Raw genomic sequence first — 18762 nt, 5'->3', positions numbered from 1 at the left:
TTCTTCCCTGGTGGTAGATATGAGCAGGATATTGATATATAGCAAGGCCCAGGGCCATTGTGCTGCAGGTTTTGCATGAATGTCCCAAAGGTGCTTTTTCAAGAGGCAACTGGACTTTTTTGTTTTTCTTTGAAGATGTTTTGCTTCTTAGCCAGGAATAGAATCACAGATGAGAAGTGAAACATCTTCAAAGAAAAACAGGAAAGTCCAGTTGCCTCTTGAAAAAGCACTTTGGGGAAAACTATGACCTGGATGACTCTCCACAGACCTTTTGCATGAATATATCCATGACGAGGATAAACATCAATGGCAATAATGCTAAGCATTGGTGCACATCAATGGTCACAGGAAAGCTGTCAGAAAGGCCGGCCACGCATAATACTTGGCTGCTGGTATTAACATAAAGCAGATGCAGAACATGGTCAAAAGCTTTTCCAGGTCAAAAAAAAGCCAGGTTTCTTCTTTTCTCTATGCTGAAGAATTCAAGCTGTAAAATAATGTTGGTGGTACTCAAACCTTTGATAAAACTACACTGGTTGATATGGAATTCAGTGATGTCATGGCTGGTTGAGGATCTGTTCAAAAATTTTCATTGTATGCAACAGGAAGTGGATTGGTTGGTGGTTGGAACAGTCTGCTAGCTCATCTTTGTTCTTGAAGAGGGTAACTATGTGGCCCAGCCACCATGACAGACTGCCTGGGCCAGGGGCTTTCAAATTCTTCATGTGGTTGATAGCCTTGGTAGCCTCTTAAGATATATCTTGCAGGGCTAGCATTAAATGAGCCATCAGAAATTGGTGGGTATGGAAATTTGATACTAGAGATTTCATCAAAGTACTGCTGCCAGTGTTCCCAGATTTTGAATTCATCTTAATGTTGTTACCCAATTTTGTCTTCAAACCATAGGTAGTGCTCAATGTTCATATTGCATGTCCTGGCATGTAATTTTGCTAGTCGATAGACTGCTTCACTTTGTGTCCAATAGTTCGTATTAGTCCCCAAAGGGATTGGCTATGACTTCTATGAGTTTTCTTTGCTGTTCTCCTTGCAGTGACTGACTTTTGCCAGTTTTTATTGGCCTTCTGCACATACCAGTTCTGTAAGCCACCTTCTTTTCAATGCTTTCTGCTTGTTGGTTCAATGACAACTTAATCTCACGGTGTCAAGAGGTATTCTTGCAAAAATGATAATGGGCTTGAGGAGAGCAGTCCATATGGCATCAGTTCAGGATGTCGGGATTGGAGGAAATGTGATGTGGTTAATAATGGCCACCTTGTAGTCTTCTAACACATGATTTTCTCTGGACTTGTCCTGCTGCTGTCATGCTTTGAATGCTTGCTGATCTTCTTACTGACAACAAGCATCGTATGTTGCAGCAATCTGATGAAATATTTTTTATGTCCATGATAGTGGGGAAGTGATATCGTTGCACAAGGAAAAAATCTGGTTGCATTATTATTGCACTGTATAATTATACAATTTTACATTGTTCATATATATTTATTATTCACAAAGCTTATATGCATTGTAAGTAATTATAGATATTAACATGTCAATTCTTTTAGTACACGTGTCCACTAAATGGAAAAATGCTTGGGCAAAAACAGTCCAATGGAACACGTTAAAAAAAATGCTTTGAGTATTCCATTTCAGCAAATTAAGGATTCAAAAAGATTCAGATATTTCTATTATACAGAGCAATAGGAATTTGAAACAAATGCATGTTCTCTATTTGTGTTCGAGATTAACAAAAGTAGGAAGAGGGATCATCCATCATCTTTTTTTCAATACAACAGCCACACTGCTTAGGAGGAATCAACAACCAATTGCATTTACTTCACCAGAGCTCAATGATGACATCAAATAACAAAAATAAAAAACTATCTTAGACACTATCTTTTATTAAAAGCTTGAGAGGCTTCTTCCTCTAGCCAACTGTTCTCAAAAGGCCACCCAAGCACAACATGGCAATGTACTGTATTTTGCAAACCACCTCCAAAAGATTTAATACCTTTTTGATTTTAGTCAATGTTTAAACTGCCAAAGCTCAATATACAAAATCAGTATACAAGTCAATTTTAACTAAAAACAAAACAGTAAACAAGAAAACCCCCAAACCATAGGATTTAGCATGTTTAGAACACTAAAAATAATACTGTTAAAACAGTGCTTTGTTTCAAGCTTGGAACAAAACTCTTGAATTTAAGATGCAACATATAGTAATCAAAAAGTCTGAAAACAGAAAATGTGATAACCAACACAACACAGAAACTATGGAAAAGCAAACAAATCAATAAAAAATTTTTTCACATAGTTTGGAGAATAAAAATATATTCATAATTTTAAAAGCACAAAACCTTAAAACATCTATATTTTATTTTCCATTAAAATTGTACAGGTAGAAGCAATATATTAGGAAATAAATATTAAAAATAAAAATAAGATCTTCATTTAAAACATTCCTTAAATCTCTCTTTGTTATGTCAGTTTTTCAACCAATATAATTGCGCAGCCTTTTTAAAAATATCATTGCTTGTAATTAATGTATTGCATGATTACGTTTGTAGTATTTTGTCCTGAGACCAGAATGTCTTCAATCCACTTCTCTTACCTGAACATCCTCTGTAGTAGCATTGGACTGGTTAAGTAATACATGTGGAGAATCTGGTTGATTTCCACTGGTTGTTCCAAGTCGATGTTTAACTGGAACCTTGTTAAAGACATAGGCACCTGCAGTTAATGGTTTAGCCACCTGCACATTAAACAGAAAAACGTTACTATGCATTTGTTTTTTGCACCATCATAGATCCCAAAGATCCGAATTTGGAAAGATCAAAGAACTGAAGTTACAGTAGAACACCACACCTTTGGCATACTGCTGTGCACTGTTACAGGTGGAGGCTGTGCCAGAACCTGCGGCTGCATATGCAGTTGATGAAGAGGTGGTGTTGGCGGCAGCTGCTGCTGTTGCTGCTGCTGCTGCTGCAGCTGTGGTGGCTGCGGCTGTGACGGTTGCTGCTGTTGCAAGAGCTGCTGCTCGTTGCTTTCCCGGTGCCACAATACTCGTATAAACCTATTGTTCAACACTGCCTCTGTGCTAGAAATAGCTTTTCTGGCTTCATCGTTCGTTAAATACTGAATTAGAGCAGCTTCGGGATCATTCTTAAAGGCAACCTAAGGAACAAAAATTCATTTTTTAATCTGCAAAGTCTAATTACATAACAACAAAATGTCTAAGCCATAATTGCTAGTTGTAATTTATTTCAGAGCTATCATTTCTGGTAAGATACTTTTACAAAATTCTTTGCAACAGTATTTAAGCATTTGTTATCCGCATTTTCATCGACACTGAAGTACAGGAATTCTAAATTGATGCCATTTGTATATAATGCCAGAAGGTGGCACAGAATGTGCTTATAATTGTAAAGGTATAAATTGAAGTTTAAATAAGATTTGAACGGACAAAAACTAAAAGATACAAAGGTGTCATACTCCAATCAGAAACTATAGCGGAAAATTTGTTTAAAGAGAAAAGAAAATATGAAATTGAAACAGGACAGACAAAAATATAAATATGATTTGAAAGATATTGAAACTTAGAAAAAGATATACAATTGAATTTAGAAAGGATTGAGATGATTAAAAACAAGGTTGAGAAAACTGAGGGAAGGGAAAAATCACCAAGAAAATGCTAAAATAGTAGTAAGATATGGAATAGAATACAAAGATGAATATGAAATTGAGTTTAGGTCTGTATGGAGAAGTGATAACCTGGGATCATGTTATTCTCAAGAAAAGGTATTTTATTTGGATTGTGTTTTGTGAAAACCCAAATAAAATTTTTTACAAAAAAAAAGTGCTAAAAACAAGCACTCAAGCAACATTGAGTGAAGAACTGATAGTTTTTACAACAGAACACATTGGCAATTATGATAACAAAGCATCATTTCTTTCGTGTTTTTTCCCTAAACATTGAAAAAGTAATTTTTCTTATCCAAGCTGAAATAAATTTAATTGTGCCACCATCGAACATGTTACAAAAAAAATGTACTCAACCATTCTTAACATAAGATTGCCCATTTCACTATATAATACAGAATGAGAAGTGTCACTATGGCATCACTGATCAAAGTCTGTCCCCTGCTGTTTGAGAAATGGATGAATACCATTTCCTAAGGCACTTTGTTTCCTTAGCCAATAGTCTGTATTGCTGCAAAATTTCTCCAGATACTTTCCCCAGACTAATCTCCATGCAATTTTAAACCCATCAGCTCTTGTTGTATAGAAATGTACATAAGGAAGTTTCATTTTACCTGAATGTTGACAATTGTTCCAAATTTGCTGAAATGTTCATTCAACTGAGTAATATTGTTCAGCTCTGGTGGTATTTTACGAACTTCCAATTTAGTATTCGTATACTGGCTCTTCTTCAGGAATCCTGGCTTATTTTGGTTATTAGTTTGTCTGAGGAAAAAGAAAGAAAACAAGGCTTCATACGTTCTTTTAAAAAATTAATTTATGCAAAACAGCAATATTTTATTTTTAAATCCTGTTAATATAAGAATTAAAATGCCAAAAGCATTCGCAGAGCAAATCTAATATGGTGGTGACAAAACTGCAAGCAGAGAATTTGCTATATTCAGGTTACATTTAGCAGAGTATGGCTGAACTATCCACAGGCTTTCTACCTCTTCTTGGCACTCTCACTGAAAAACCCCATTATTTTAAAAGTTTTTATTTATTTAAATGATTTACAGAGCTTCCCAAGCAGTTTGTTATGCTATGTTTAAAATTTAAAATAAGAACCAATATAGTGTAATGCTCAAGGTGCTGGTTTGGAAACCAAGAGACTGTGAATTCTAGTCCTGAAAGCTGCCTGGCTGCCTCAAAGAGCCCTCACAGGATAGTGGTGGTGATTATTAAATGGAAAATAGAAGAAAGAAGGAATATTACACATTTAACCACCTTTTGTTATTTATAAAAACATTAAAAAGTGGGATAAAAATGAAATAGACAGTAATGTATAACCTAATATACCCTATGCCAAAAGTGCTTTTTCAGAAGGCAACTGGGCTTTCTTGGGAATGGGAGTATGAATGGTTTCCAGAAAAACTGACTACAGGAACCATTTGCACTCCATTTTGAGATGTAGACAACACAGACTCATCCCTAACAGCCTGCCCCAGTCTTTACAGAAAACATCCTGCAGCCAAAATGGCTCCATACCCATTCACACTACTCAGGTGACTCTGAGGACACAGACAAACCTTCAAGTGGCCTCAAAGACTCTAAAAGAATGCAACTGATTAGCTGTCTGCAGGAATATAAATCCTTCCATTCCCCACCATCCAGTCAGAGATGAAGAAGCTTCTTGGATGAGAAGCGAAACGCCTTCAAAGAAAAACCAGAAAGTCTAGTTGCCTCAAAAGGCACCTTTTGGACAACCATGACCTGGATGACTGAGAATCTCCATAGACACAATATATACTCGTTTAAGCATTAATTTATTTAAGCTAAAATGTTCATAACAATTTCTGATTTCCAGGTCCACAGTTCTAATTTTGATTCAATTATGTAATTAATTAGCAACAGAGGTCCTTACTTTCCAATCCACGGTTTCTTTGGAGATGGCCCTTCTATAGTGTTCAAAATTCTCTTTCTATTGTCTGGCTCAAGCACCACTCTGGATACATTACTGCTGTTACTTGCAATTCCAATTGGAGGTTCGGTTTGTATGATAATATTAGCAGCTAGAAGAAAAGATAAATATACTTGAAGCACATCATTGCTCTCATACATTTCTTCTGTAGGAATTATATATAATGCTACTATAGTATTGAAACTTCTATATCATGGGTGTCAAACTCGTGACATTTCATGACTTTTTTCTCTTCACAGAGCTAGGTGGGCGTGGCATCTGCCCCACAGGCTGCTGGTTTGACACCCCTGTTCTATATTGTTCAGATCTTCCATAACAGAAAATAAAACAACATGCAAAATTGGAAATCTTTTTGCTGGAGATGCCATTCTTCCTGTCTGAAATAGAATTTGAGTGAAAATCCAACAATGTAAAATTGGTAACAATCCCAATTATAAGAGAGACTGCATATAGGTAGCAATAGTAAAATTTGCACAGAATGCCTCTGAAAATAAATATTGCTTGTTCATTTAATTTACTAAAACAAAGCTTCACAAATTGGTCAATTCTTTTCTTTTTGAGTTTATTTTACTGATCTTACTAGCAATCTGTTTCCCGATCAGGTTGGTCAATTGGCAAAATGTCTACATAAACATTTATGACCACAAGAAATGTATTTTGTATGTCTTTTTCTATGACATCTTTTTTTTTCCTTTCCTTTTATTGTTTGTGAGCTGCTCAGAGTCTGTGAGTCAGGTGGCCGCTAAATATCAGTCAGTAAGTCAATCCCTATTCTTCCTTCATTTGTGTTTGGGTGCTTTTCAATAATTCATTTCACATCCTTATTTTTGTTAGAAATACTCCACCAAATTTTAGAGAGTGGATTTCAGCCAACAAATGCATTCTAGTTTATATGTTTAGGAGCCACAAATTGAATAAATCCATACAAATATATGAATTGAACATATATGTAATATTCTTGTAGAATGTACAAATATCATTAAAAGCAAATTAATGAGAAAAAAATCCACTCTGTACTGCATACCACTTATTCATTCCATTCACTGGTACCAAATTATTTCTGAAATTACTACAAGTTTATAATGGTTTCTTAGAGAGAATGTTTGGCATAACACAGGAAACAAGAACCACACATTTCAATAAAATGTTTCACTGCAAGGGATAAAGTAAAAAAACAACAACTTGGGAACTGTGATAGGAACCTCTAGTGCTCATTTATTGAGTTCATTAACACAGGCTGAATATTTTAATCCCTCCTTCCCAGACATTTCAGTCTAGATTGAGCTACCATTTATAAACTGAATTACTAATCAAATCATCTCCTATGTGTTAGCTGTTTGTCAGTAATTCTTCTCCCGTTTCTTTCTCAGCCTCTCCTACAATCTGGCTACAAGCCCTTAATGTTTTCATATAAAAGATCACACCTCTTGGATTTGTGTCCATTTCACCAGATGTTAGGCCAATAAGATTTGGACGCTGCATTGGAGTCCTTGAAAAGAACTGTCTATACTGAGATCTACCAGTACTAGTAATACTAGGGGCTTCTGGATTATAGCCATCTGGTTCATATGTATCTATTAGAAGAGAGAGAGAGAAAGAGAGAGAGAGAAATAAGAGATTTCCTTTTTTATTTAAAAACAAAGAATTTTAATTTATAAAATATCCCGCCTTCCATATAATGTCATTCTCAAATAAATTAACGATCAATTATAAGGTGAAACTTTTTTTCTATTGAAACATGAAAGCAAATCAACCAAAACAAATACATTCATCAGTTAAAAACTATTTCAGCAAAACGTTTAAAGCTCAAAAGCCAGGCAAGATACATTTTTGAGCTGTAATGCAACTTATTCCATTAATTTTTTGCATCAACATCCCAGATTGAGATCTATGTAAGATGCCTATAGGAGGGCATCCATCTAGAATAGGGGTCCCCAGCCCCCGGTCCGTGGACCAGCAACCAGTCCTTGCAAACAAATGAAGCCCCATCCATGGGATGCAGGCAGCACACAAAACCAAGCCCTCTTTAGTCCGCAGAAAAACCTCTCTTCATGGAACCAGTCCCTGGTGCTTAAACAGCTGGAAAACATGGGAGATACTACAAGCACACAAGACAAGACAAGAAAATTAAGTTGCTTCCCCCCCCCCTTTCCTGCACCTTCTAATTGTCCTTGTTTCCAGAGTCTTGAGAGATGGCATTCTTTGAGTGAAGAAACTGGGATGGATCAATCTTGCAGGACTGAATCAACTAGGCCAGAGGTCTGCAACCTTTAACACTCAAAGAGCCATTTGGACTCGTTTCCCACAGGGAAAAAAAAACATCGGGAGCCACAAAACCTGGGTTGGCATGGCCAACTCAAGGTCACTCACTTCACCCAGTCACATGACCTCCTAGCCACGTCTACTCAGCTGGTAGAATCAGTTGTTAAAAAACACCGGGAACACAAAAGGGTTTTGTCTCCCCACTCTCTCTCTCTGTATCTCTCACTTCCCCCTCTCTATCTCCCACCTCTCTGTATCTCTCTCCCCCTCTTCCTCTTTCTTCCCGTCTCTCTCTCCCTCTCTTCCCTCCCTCTCCCCGTCTCTCCCTCCCTGTCTCTCCCTATCTTCCTCTCTCCCCATCTCTGCATCTCCCTCTGTGTGTTTCTGTCTGTCTGTCTGTCTCTCTCTCTGTGTATGTATCTCTCTGTATCTCTCTCTGTGTCTCTTTGGGTCTCTCTCTCTTGGAAAGCTAAGGCTGGCCCAACCCAGTGAGCTCTCTTTGGGGTTCCTTGTTATTCCATTTCTTTCTTCTTGGCAACTTTTTGGAATCCGGGCTGGTTGAGGAACAAGCATGAACCGTGGTGGAGGCTTCCCTCCTCCTCCTATGACTGGGAGGCTGCGCTTGAGTGGGGAGACCCTCAAGCAAGCGGCCAGAGTGCAGCAAAGGCGAATGCAGGGCGGGAGGCCGCTTGCTTGAGGATCTCCCTGCTTGTGCGCATTCTCCCAGCTCCGCCACAGCTGGCCAGGGGATCACGAGGAGGAGAACAAGGAGGGAAGCCTCCGCTGCGGCTCACACTCATTCCTCAGCCAGCCCGGATTTCCAAAAAGGAGGAGGAAAAGGAGTAGCGAAGAACCTCAAGGTGAGCTCCCTGGCTTGGCCCAGCTTTGGCTTTGGGAGAGACGAGACACAGAGACAGAGATACACACACACAGACAGAGAGAGAGAGAGAGAGAGAGAGAGAGAGAGAGAGAGAGAGAGAGAGAGAGACAGAGAGAAGGGGAGACTGGCTGACGGGTAAGCATCTTTGGCAAGGGTGCTCTGGCTTTCTCTGAGCTTGACCCCCAGGATGGGCATGCAAGGTTTGATGGGGCCAGTCCCTTTTTCCTGCTGCCCTGAGCTTCTTAAAGCTGCAGTTGGCAGCAGCGGGCCTGTCCCCAATTCCATCATCCCGTCCTCCCGGATCCCATTCCCACCCTGCCAGCCCTTGTGTTAGCGAGGCTGGTGTCAGTCGCAGCTGGGTCGGGCCAGTGTCTTGGCGTGGAGAACAGGTTGTGTGTCTCCCCAAGAGACTGAGGCACTCCCAGCACCAACAAGGGCCGGAAGAAGCTACAGCAAGAGTGAGGCACTGGAGAATCAGCACTGCCTGCTTCTCCATCCCCTGCCGTCACCCTTACCTTCATAGGCCAGGCAAGGGAGGGGAGGGGAGGGCGAGCAGCAGAGACAGCCAGTGATGGGACAGGGAGCTGCAGCAGAGGGCCCAAAGAGCCGCATGCGGCTCTGGAACTGTGGGTTGCCGAAACCCGAATTAGGCAGATGAAAAGAGAGGCAGTCCTTCAAGTAACTTGTGCCATGTTAATGTTAAGGATTAGTTTGTTTCATGAGATGTAAACTATGTTTTGTCATGCAAAACACAATCCTCATTAGAGAAATGGGAGACAATCATTTCTTATTTGCAGCTAATAAACATTATATATTCTTTGAGATATGGAAAATAATATTTTCTTACGTTCTGATACTGAATACAGTAGGCTTTGGGGTAGTGGAGGAGGTAGCCTTGCCCCCATTGGTGCAAGGCTGGGGACTGTAGTTGTTCCTGGCTGGTCACGGCTATTAATTAAACTGGATTGAGATGAAGGAGGCCCTGAAATAAAACAGAAATGGTAGTCAGGCCATTTAAACCATTTTTATACAGGATGTCTCTTCATGAATATAGGAAGGTATTTGTAGGAGTATAGGAATTAATTCATTTTCTCCATAAAATAAATCAAATGTTGGACCAAACTAGCTACCTAACACAACTCAAAGAAAATCAGTATAGGGAGTTCTCAACTTAATCGCTTAATGAGCCTTCAAAGATATAACATCACTGAAAAAAATGACTTATGACTGTTTTTCACACTTATGAGTGTGGCAGCATTCCCATGGTCACATGATCAAAATTCAGATGCATGGCAAGCGGCTCACATTTATAATGGTTGGAATGTCCCGAGGTCACATGATCAGCATTTGCAAACTTCTGACAAGAAAAGTCAATGGGGAATCCAGATTCACTTAACAATTGTGTTCCTAACTAATGCAATGATTCTCTTAACAACAGTGGCAAGAAAAGTTGTAAAATGGGGCAAACTCACTGAACAAATGTTTCACTTAGCAATACAAATTTTGGGCTCAATTGTGATCGTAACTCGAGAAGGACCTGTATACACATGCTCACTGTGACTTACAGTATCTGCAGTGAATGGGAAACCTAATAATATCCTTTTGAGACAGCAAGTAATCCATCACCCAGATAGGTCAGACCATGGTTCTAGAAACCAAACCATTTCCAAAGGTTCAGTATTCTTTCCCTTTGCACTTTGCAGCCATTATCTACAGACTCCTCACCTGAGTCTCAGTTTTTTAAGCTTAATTCTCAAATCTTCAGACTCTGCTTTAAATTTTCTAGTTGCTTTAGCAGTATTAGTTGGCCTCATATTAATTACTAGGAACAGATAATGTGCTTGATGTCTTAGAAATTATTTTGTAGCAGCCCTGACCCAAAACGTAGCCAGGATTTTGATAAATATAAAATATCGATCAAGCTCCAAGTTCTTCTCTTAGACTTCAACACCATACTTTTATCTGTGTATCATCTGTAGGAGTTCAACTTCTATATAAATTAAGAGATATCATTTATTTGTTTGGCTGCAACATTACATAGTTATGAAAGTAACATTGCAGGCTTATAATATTTTATATATACATATGTATGTATGTATGTATATATGTATGTATATATATAGATATATAAATAGATATATATAGATAGATATCTTTTATATCATTAAGAGATAGATTGTCTGTCTGTCATTTGGAGTTTTTAATGTGCAGGTAGTCCTCAATTTATCATCATTTCTTTGTGACTGTTTGAAGTTACAAGGGAACCAATTTTTTTTTTTTTTTTGCAACCAATATTCCTAACCATTTCAGCGTTTTCATGATCACATGATCAATTCAGGTGCTTGGTAATTGACTTACAGTTACAGTGTTTCAGCGTCTTAACTGCATGATTCACTTTTACAACTGTGGCAAAAAAAAGGGTCATAAAATTGGCCACAACTCACTTAAAACACCACTTTGCTTAACCATGGAAATTCTGGTCTCAATTGTGGGTTGTAAGTTGAGGACTGCCTCTACTTATGTTCCATTGTTTCCATTCGATATCATTATTATTACATATAATTGACTATTTTACCTAAAAACAAAAACTTACTTGGTATGGGGATTCTAATGAGTGGTGGCGGCCGAGGATGTAAATGTGGGCCTGGCATTCTCATGTTATGGGTTGGACGTTGGGTTGGGGGCATTAGCATTCCAGGTGGAGGAAGTCCCGGAGGCGGCGGTGGAAAAGGAATCATGCTTGGCAGAGATACTTCATCTACAACTAGTGGGTCATTTCCATGATCAAACTGACAAAGATCACCAAGTACGCAAAATCCTCGTTCTATTAAGAAAGGAGGGGAGGGGGAAGCCACATAGTCATTATCTGTTACAATGCTTACATTCATTTTCCTGTGTAGTACTCATTCATTATACAAAAAAAATGAAGTTTTGTTAAAGACTTTTTATACCAATGAAAGCATTTGTACATATTGCAATGGGCAATGACATTGCACGGTCCATTTCACATGAAAATAAGCATCGGTCTTAAATCCTTGCTAAAACTGCAATCCTTTTGAGTATTTTTCTTTATAAAGGAACTATTCTTCTAGAACAGAGGTAGAGAAACTTGGCTCTTTTATCACTTATGGACTTCAACTCCCAGAATTCCTGAGTGAGCCATAAAAGGTTCCCCATCCCTGGCCTACTGGTTTTTCAGTTGTGGGGGAAATCAATTTTTGATTTGAATGGGTCCTACATTTGTATATTAAACAGTCCCATTCAAGTCAAAAATTGATTCCCCCCCCAACAACTGAAAAACCAGTAGGCCAGGGATGGGGAACCTTTTATGGCTCACACAGGAATTCTGGGAGTTGAAGTCCATAAGTGACAAAAGAGCCAAGTTTCCTTACCCGTTCTAGAATAAAGAAAGAAGCTAATGGGGAGAGAACATCAAACGATAATCTTCTGAAAAAAGGATTTTTAGCCTACTCTATGTCTTTCTTCATAATATTCAGCTTAAGACATTACCATGTTATTTGACATGAATATCAAAAGATAGAGCATATTTATGGGTTCAGACTACTGTGCAGAGAGAATTGGCAACATGGGGCACTTTTTATTTCTCCCTATTTGTGTTCTCCAAACCAACATGAGAAAAATGAGAGACATTATCCCATCTTATACTCTCCTTTTGAGTGGCTGTCTAGTTTAGGCCTACAGGGAGACATGTAACAGCAAAAAGAAAAAAAAAAGCATGGATTTAAGCCTGTTTACAATTCTCGAACTTGGAATAGGCATTTCTTACTCAATTAAGTACAAAAACTATCATCGAAGTAGAATGAAATTAATTAAAGAGATGTATATATGATCTATATCAGTGGTTCCTAACTTTTGTGGCTTGGCAGTCTGGCAGGGGTGGGGAAGTGGAGAGAGAAACCAGGCCATGTGAGCGGTGGGCCAGCTACAGACATGCTGGCCTGCTGCTTGCACCGAGCTACATGCACACACATGCACACTGGCCCACCGCTCATGGAGCCCGGTTCTGAATAGGCCATGGCCTGGGAATTGGGGACCACTGTTCTATACGATGCTAGTCTCATTTATATCAAGTTTTGAAAATGCCATGAAAAATTGAAAGTAGAACAAGCAGAAGCCTCAGTTACCATCATAATCTCGACACCGCCTTTTTGGTGGAACATTCCTGCCAAATGAATTAGGCGCAGAATGATTGCCATAGTAATTTGACCAGCTTTCTGTTGTGTTTTCAGGATGGTGAGCTGGTGCAATCACAGTGACAGCAGTAGGAATACACTGGGCTCCAGTGGAATACTGTTCAGCTGAGTTTATGGACGACAAAGACACAGGGTTGTATGAACTGTCCATGTCACTTCTTTCACACTTGAACTTGGCTCGCTCTCTGTGATCTGTTTAAAAATTCGAAATAAGTTTAGGTAAATTTACACTCTCTTCCAGTTCTTTTGAGGCGTCATGATTCTGCATAAAAATTAACATTACAGTATAATAATCTATTATTATTCAAGTAAAATCTTCAGATACTGCTAAAAACACACTTTTGACAGTAGGAAAAGTATATAGTTAGGTTCACTGCATAGAGTTCACTGACATTTCTTTCAGAAATGTGACCTTACAACAATTATTTCAACTAAGGTATTTTTTTTCTAAAATAATATTTTGATCATATAACATAAATGTAATTTATAGGAGTAGAGATTATTTAGAAATAAGTAACATGCATCCACTTCTTTCAGCAGAGGCATAATTCAGTACAGCAACATCTAGCAGTAGGCAAAGTATAACAGAAGGTGCCAATCTATTAGAATATACCTCAGTACAAATTTAATAATTCCTTGCATTAAGGCACTTTGTAGAGCAGTACATAATTCTGCTGTTGGAAAATGTCCAGCCAGGCTGGGAAGAGGACTCAAGATGGGAATTAGCCTTGAATCACTGCACAGTTTCAAGAGGTCGAGGACTGACCCCTCCCCCAGGCTCCATGGAACCTTATCTATTTCCAAGGGAAGGAAAGCAGTCTGGGGGGATTCCTGTAATACAGGTAGAATTGCAATAAAGTAGTCACACCTTGAACTCTTACTGTGTTGATCTATTGTCTGGGGCTGACACCAGCAATTTTTAAAATTAATTCTAATTATTTATCAGAATTAGATGATATATGAACACACACATATCCATTAAAAGTATGTTTTGAAATCTGTTTTCATGACGTCCTACTTGGGTGTAATAGCAACTCACCAATATTTCTTCCAGCATCCCTGTCTTTGTTTGGATCTTGGTCTTTACTTTTACCTCTACTGCGACTCCGACTTCGGCTTAACCCTCTGCTTTTACTACGACTCTTACTTCTTCCCCTTCGCCAGTCATATTTGTCTCTGTATAAGTCATTCCTATCATAGTATCTATCGTAGTCTCTCCATTTGCCATCATCTCTTTTTCTTTCTCTGGTTCTATTTAAAATTCAAAAGCAAAAAAAATGAAGAATAGGATTTTCAAACAACCTAAAACATTCACAGCATTAAAATGTAATATGTAGCAATAAGGTGTTTTGTTTTTTCTAAAAATGTGTGGAACTCTTAAGCTTCGAGAAAAATCATGAATAAAAAAGAGATAGCAAATATAATCAATTCTCACTACTAGCTAGAATGACTAGAAGTTCAGTATACCTGGTAGATAGCAATAGCACTTTTAGACTTATATACCACTTTATAGTGCTCTACAGCCCTCTCAAAGTGGTTTAGAGTCAGCATATTGCCCCCAACAATTTGGGTCCTCATTTTACCCACCTCAGAAGGATGGAAGGCTGAGTCAACCTTGAGCCTGGTGGGATTCGATCTGATAAATTGCAGTAGAAGTAGCTTGTAGTACTGCACTCTAACCAGGGTGCCACCGAGGCTCTTTTAAATGCACTGTTCTAAACACAAATGCTCTCTGAAAGTTTCTTGGGCTGGTAAGGATTGTAATACTCAATCAGATGTATCAGCACAGATGAAAAAATATTCTTGCTACACATCAACCATTTGAATAAGTGACAAGAGCAAATAAAATACAGCATATGAATCATATTTAACTCAATCAGAGTATATAGCAAGACCATCTGAGAATAAAGAAGATGAAATATACTTTCAATGATGAATAAACACAAACCTTTGCTCGTTAGAATCTGAACGATTTTTCTGCGGGCTAGTGTATTTCTTCTTTTTGTTCTCTCGGTCTTCTTCAAAAGATTCCTGAAATGTCTAACAACAAATATGAAAATTATTATGAAATAAAACCCAATGATATGGGAGACAAAAGCAATAATAGTAACACAGACTGACAATAAACAGATGCTAGCATTAAAAATAAATAAATAAAGCAGTTTATATATGGATTTCATTCATTGAAATCACTATAGATGTACATAGATGTATAGCACTTTTTTTTGCAGCATTCCTTGTACTAATTCAGAATGGGTTAGAAGGACATATAAAATATCCTGTGTGTGAACCATTCTGTGCACAAAACAGCACGTGGTCTGTTTAGACCCAAACCTGGAACGTGCATGTTTAGTTTGAGTATAGACAAAAAAAACCATGTTCTGGGCACAAAGGTTGTGAGATAGAAGACAATAGCAATACTCAAACCAATGACATGGAGAAGCAAGGTAGGGAAGAAAAGGAAGATTGGGGGGGGAGGAGTAGACATACCAATGTTCCTGAAATTCAGGTGTGATGACAGCAGCAGTAAAGAGGAGTATGCTAGGACTCTTGGTAAAGGGATGGGCATGGGTTCTTTTTGTACAGTGGTGTTGTGATTGAATTCACGTATGGTGGCAGCAGAAATGAAAGAAAGCTTCAGGACGGGACTGGGGCTAGAATTACTAGAATGAGCAAGCAACCACAGAGGAAGAGAAATGTGCCCTATCCTTGCCTTATTCATCCTGCAAAAGTGTCTAGAATTTGTCTTGCCTGAAATATGGAATAAGCAAGGCTGCAACTACCTGGAACAGGTCCAATGAAATCTTGACTCACAATGCTTTCCCGGCACAAAAAAGCCATTTTTTTTCTTTCTTGGGTTACTGTTATAAGTTTGAAAACTACAAGGGCAAAGAGTGGGAACTAAGGATTCATGACATTAGAGTTCTCTATGAAAACAATAGCAAGTCCTAATTTGCTCAATTTCTGATCAGGAATTTCAAAAAATGTTACATTATACCTATTGTTTTTACGGGAATAAGTTGCTGCTAGCTTATGGAACAAGTGCATTAGCCTTGAAAATCTTGAGATATAAATGTACAAATCAAATAGATGGAGATTTTAAAATTTATATTTTCATTTTTTACTTATTAAGACAGCACTATTTTATTCTGACAAATACATCAGATCTACTGAACAACATTCAATAAAGAATCTACAGTAGCCTGGTTAACAAATATTTTGACCTTTCTAGCTTTTTGGGCTGTGATGGTTTTCTTGTCTACTTTCAACAACTATGGGCTCTTCCAAGCAAATTAAAATGATTTCTTATGAGGGAGAAGAGCCATCAATTTTAATACAGGTAGTCCTTGATTTATGACTACAATTGCGCCTCAAATTTTGGTTGCTAGTGAATTTTGCCCCATTTTATGATCTTCCTTGCCACAGTTGTTAAGTGAATCTAGCTTCCCCATTGATTTTGCTTGTTAAAAGGTGATCACATGACCTTGGGACACAGCAACAGTCACAAGTATGAACCAATTGCCAAGCATCTGAATTTTGATCACATGGTCATGGGGATGCTACAAAGGTTGTGTGAAAAATGTCCCTAAGTGCCACTGTAACTTTAAATTATCACTAAATTAACTGATGTAAATCAAGGATTACCTGAAATGAGACTGTGAAAGTTACGTGGGACTGGGAATTTCAAGAAAAATCTCTCCTCAATCTGCTATTAAATTGGTCCCATCTGGAAATCAGAACCCCAAAACACTCAAACTTCTTGTTAAAATAAAAACTGAACAATTTGGTAATCTACAATTGGGGTGTGGGTTGGAAGAGTGAAGCATTTGTTTTTTCAAGCACCTTTTTTTTTAAAAAAAAAGCACTTTTGTGACAGAAATGCAAAAGAAAAAGAAAAGCCTTTGATGCAGTGGCTAAAGGCATTGGGCTAGATACCAGCACGAAGCCAGACTAGGAAAAAACAAAAAAACTTCTAGCTGGCTAAAGGAAATGTTTGGAAGCTGTTATTTCTGCCAAAAGAAGTGTTGCAGAATGCTGATTAAAAGGATTTGGAAACCTTTGCACCCTATTACATTCATTATTTTCTTATTCTGAACCTTAAAATTTGCAAGTAGATAATAAGGAGAAATTTTCTGACAGAACAATTAATCAGTGGTACAACTTGTCTCTAGAAGATGTAGGTGCTCCAACACTGTAAGTTTTTAAGAAGAGACTGGTCAACCATTTGTCTGAAATGATACGTTTCCTGCCTGAGCAGAGGATTGGACTGGAAGACCTCCAAGGTCCCTTTCAACTCTGTTGTTATGGTTATTATTAACTATGTACTGAAATTTGCAGAATAATGTCATGTTTAACTTTGCACTATGTAGACACTATATCAAGACTAGTTTATTTAGGGACTTTTATCATTTGACTAAACATTTGCATGCATCTTTATGTTTTATTTTTGAACCAAAAGACCTATGTAAAATATTCTTCCAAATTATTTTCATCACTTTATCATCATGTTCATTTAGGTAAAGTCAGTATCCAAGTATCCAACAGATACTTGTATTTCATTCAGTCTTTCACTACCGTGTTCCTTTCAAATGTTTTTAGCACAAACCAAAGTGTATCTTAAGATAACCCCTTATGCTTTTGTACCGCTGCTTCTGTTCATAGTGTAGTGAAATTTCTAAATTTCAACACACACACTAGAGTTTTTAAATTAGTAATTACTCATTGTGAAAACAGGTAATTTATTAATTTGTAAGATCCATTTTAAGACTCTGTCATAAATAGTGTTTCAGATTTTCAATGGAAATTGATTTTGGAGTGTAAATCTTCATAAGTAGAACAATACTTTCTGAACTAACACAGATGGTCTGCACAAAATATGTAGCAGTCAAGATTCAGCTACTGTATAATATTTTCCTAAATATTTTTGTGGAAAAAAAGCAAAACATTATTTGATTACGTGCCATCAAATTGGTGACAATTTTTAGCAACTACATAAATATTCTCCATGACAATTTGTTTCTAAATTATCCCCAGGATGTCAGAATGTTTCTTAAATTCAAGTGAAGTTGTCCTGATGAATAATTTGATAGCAAAGAACAGAATTTAGGAGACAGAAAAATCACTGCGTATTTATGAGTGGAGGACTATGTGATACAAAGATATCATCTCTCACTTGACCTTATCTAAATATAGCAGAGATCTCAAATGTAATATAGTCTGAGTTAATAAAACATTAATCTTAACACAACACATGTTATTTTTCCAATTACATTTACTCCTAAATAAAATATGCATTGTGTTATGAAAGTACAATATTTAAAATGGCAGCCTCTGACCTTGTAATTAAATAAAAAAAAATACAAGCTATGAAGCGATTCAAGCAGGACAAGAATATATTTTTGCATTATTCCATACTAACCTCTGAAATGGGAATAACCTTCTTTAACACAGTATTTAGCATCTATAATAAAATATGAAATACTGTATGAAAAATACAAATATAAAAGCACATTTAATGCAGCACTGAAAACTACTTGGTATCACATTAGTTTTTTGTCTTATAAGTGCGTTTTCCCCAAAGATCTTATCTTTTAGATGTAATTCTTGAATGGAATCATCCAGATTTTATTTTTGACGTTAAGACAACATAGGGGTATGCATGAACTGCGAAATCTGTTTTATTTGCTGCATAAAAGCAAGCATACAGTGCCTGAGTAGACTGACACAGAGGTTGAGTAGATTTTTCT

General features: G+C 37.6%; 1 protein-coding gene across 5 annotated transcripts in view; it reads right to left on the bottom strand.

Annotated features, from left to right (window-relative positions):
* The window catches only part of RBM27 (RNA binding motif protein 27), a 41046-nt gene that overhangs the window by 11823 nt on the left and 10461 nt on the right, over positions 1-18762 (bottom strand). For 3 of the 5 annotated variants that reach the window (XM_026696407.2, XM_087924491.1, XM_087924492.1), the window contains 11 exons: positions 18435-18476; positions 14964-15055; positions 14055-14266; positions 12947-13207; positions 11395-11625; positions 9649-9783; positions 7084-7233; positions 5603-5750; positions 4314-4464; positions 2866-3174; positions 2612-2752 (listed from right to left, as the gene is read on the bottom strand). In XM_026696407.2, coding sequence (XP_026552192.1) covers positions 2612-2752; positions 2866-3174; positions 4314-4464; positions 5603-5750; positions 7084-7233; positions 9649-9783; positions 11395-11625; positions 12947-13207; positions 14055-14266; positions 14964-15055; positions 18435-18476 — 1872 coding nt within the window. The remainder of the gene's footprint in view (positions 1-2611; positions 2753-2865; positions 3175-4313; positions 4465-5602; positions 5751-7083; positions 7234-9648; positions 9784-11394; positions 11626-12946; positions 13208-14054; positions 14267-14963; positions 15056-18434; positions 18477-18762) is intronic. The other 2 variants (XM_087924490.1, XM_087924493.1) reach the window with 1 other exon arrangement.

This window comes from Pseudonaja textilis, chromosome 2 (assembly GCF_049901715.1).
Source record: "Pseudonaja textilis isolate UNSWEBS1 chromosome 2, rPseTex1.2, whole genome shotgun sequence".
NCBI classification, from domain to species: Eukaryota; Metazoa; Chordata; class Lepidosauria; order Squamata; family Elapidae; genus Pseudonaja; species Pseudonaja textilis.
This window is presented reverse-complemented; position numbering and strand designations above follow the sequence as displayed.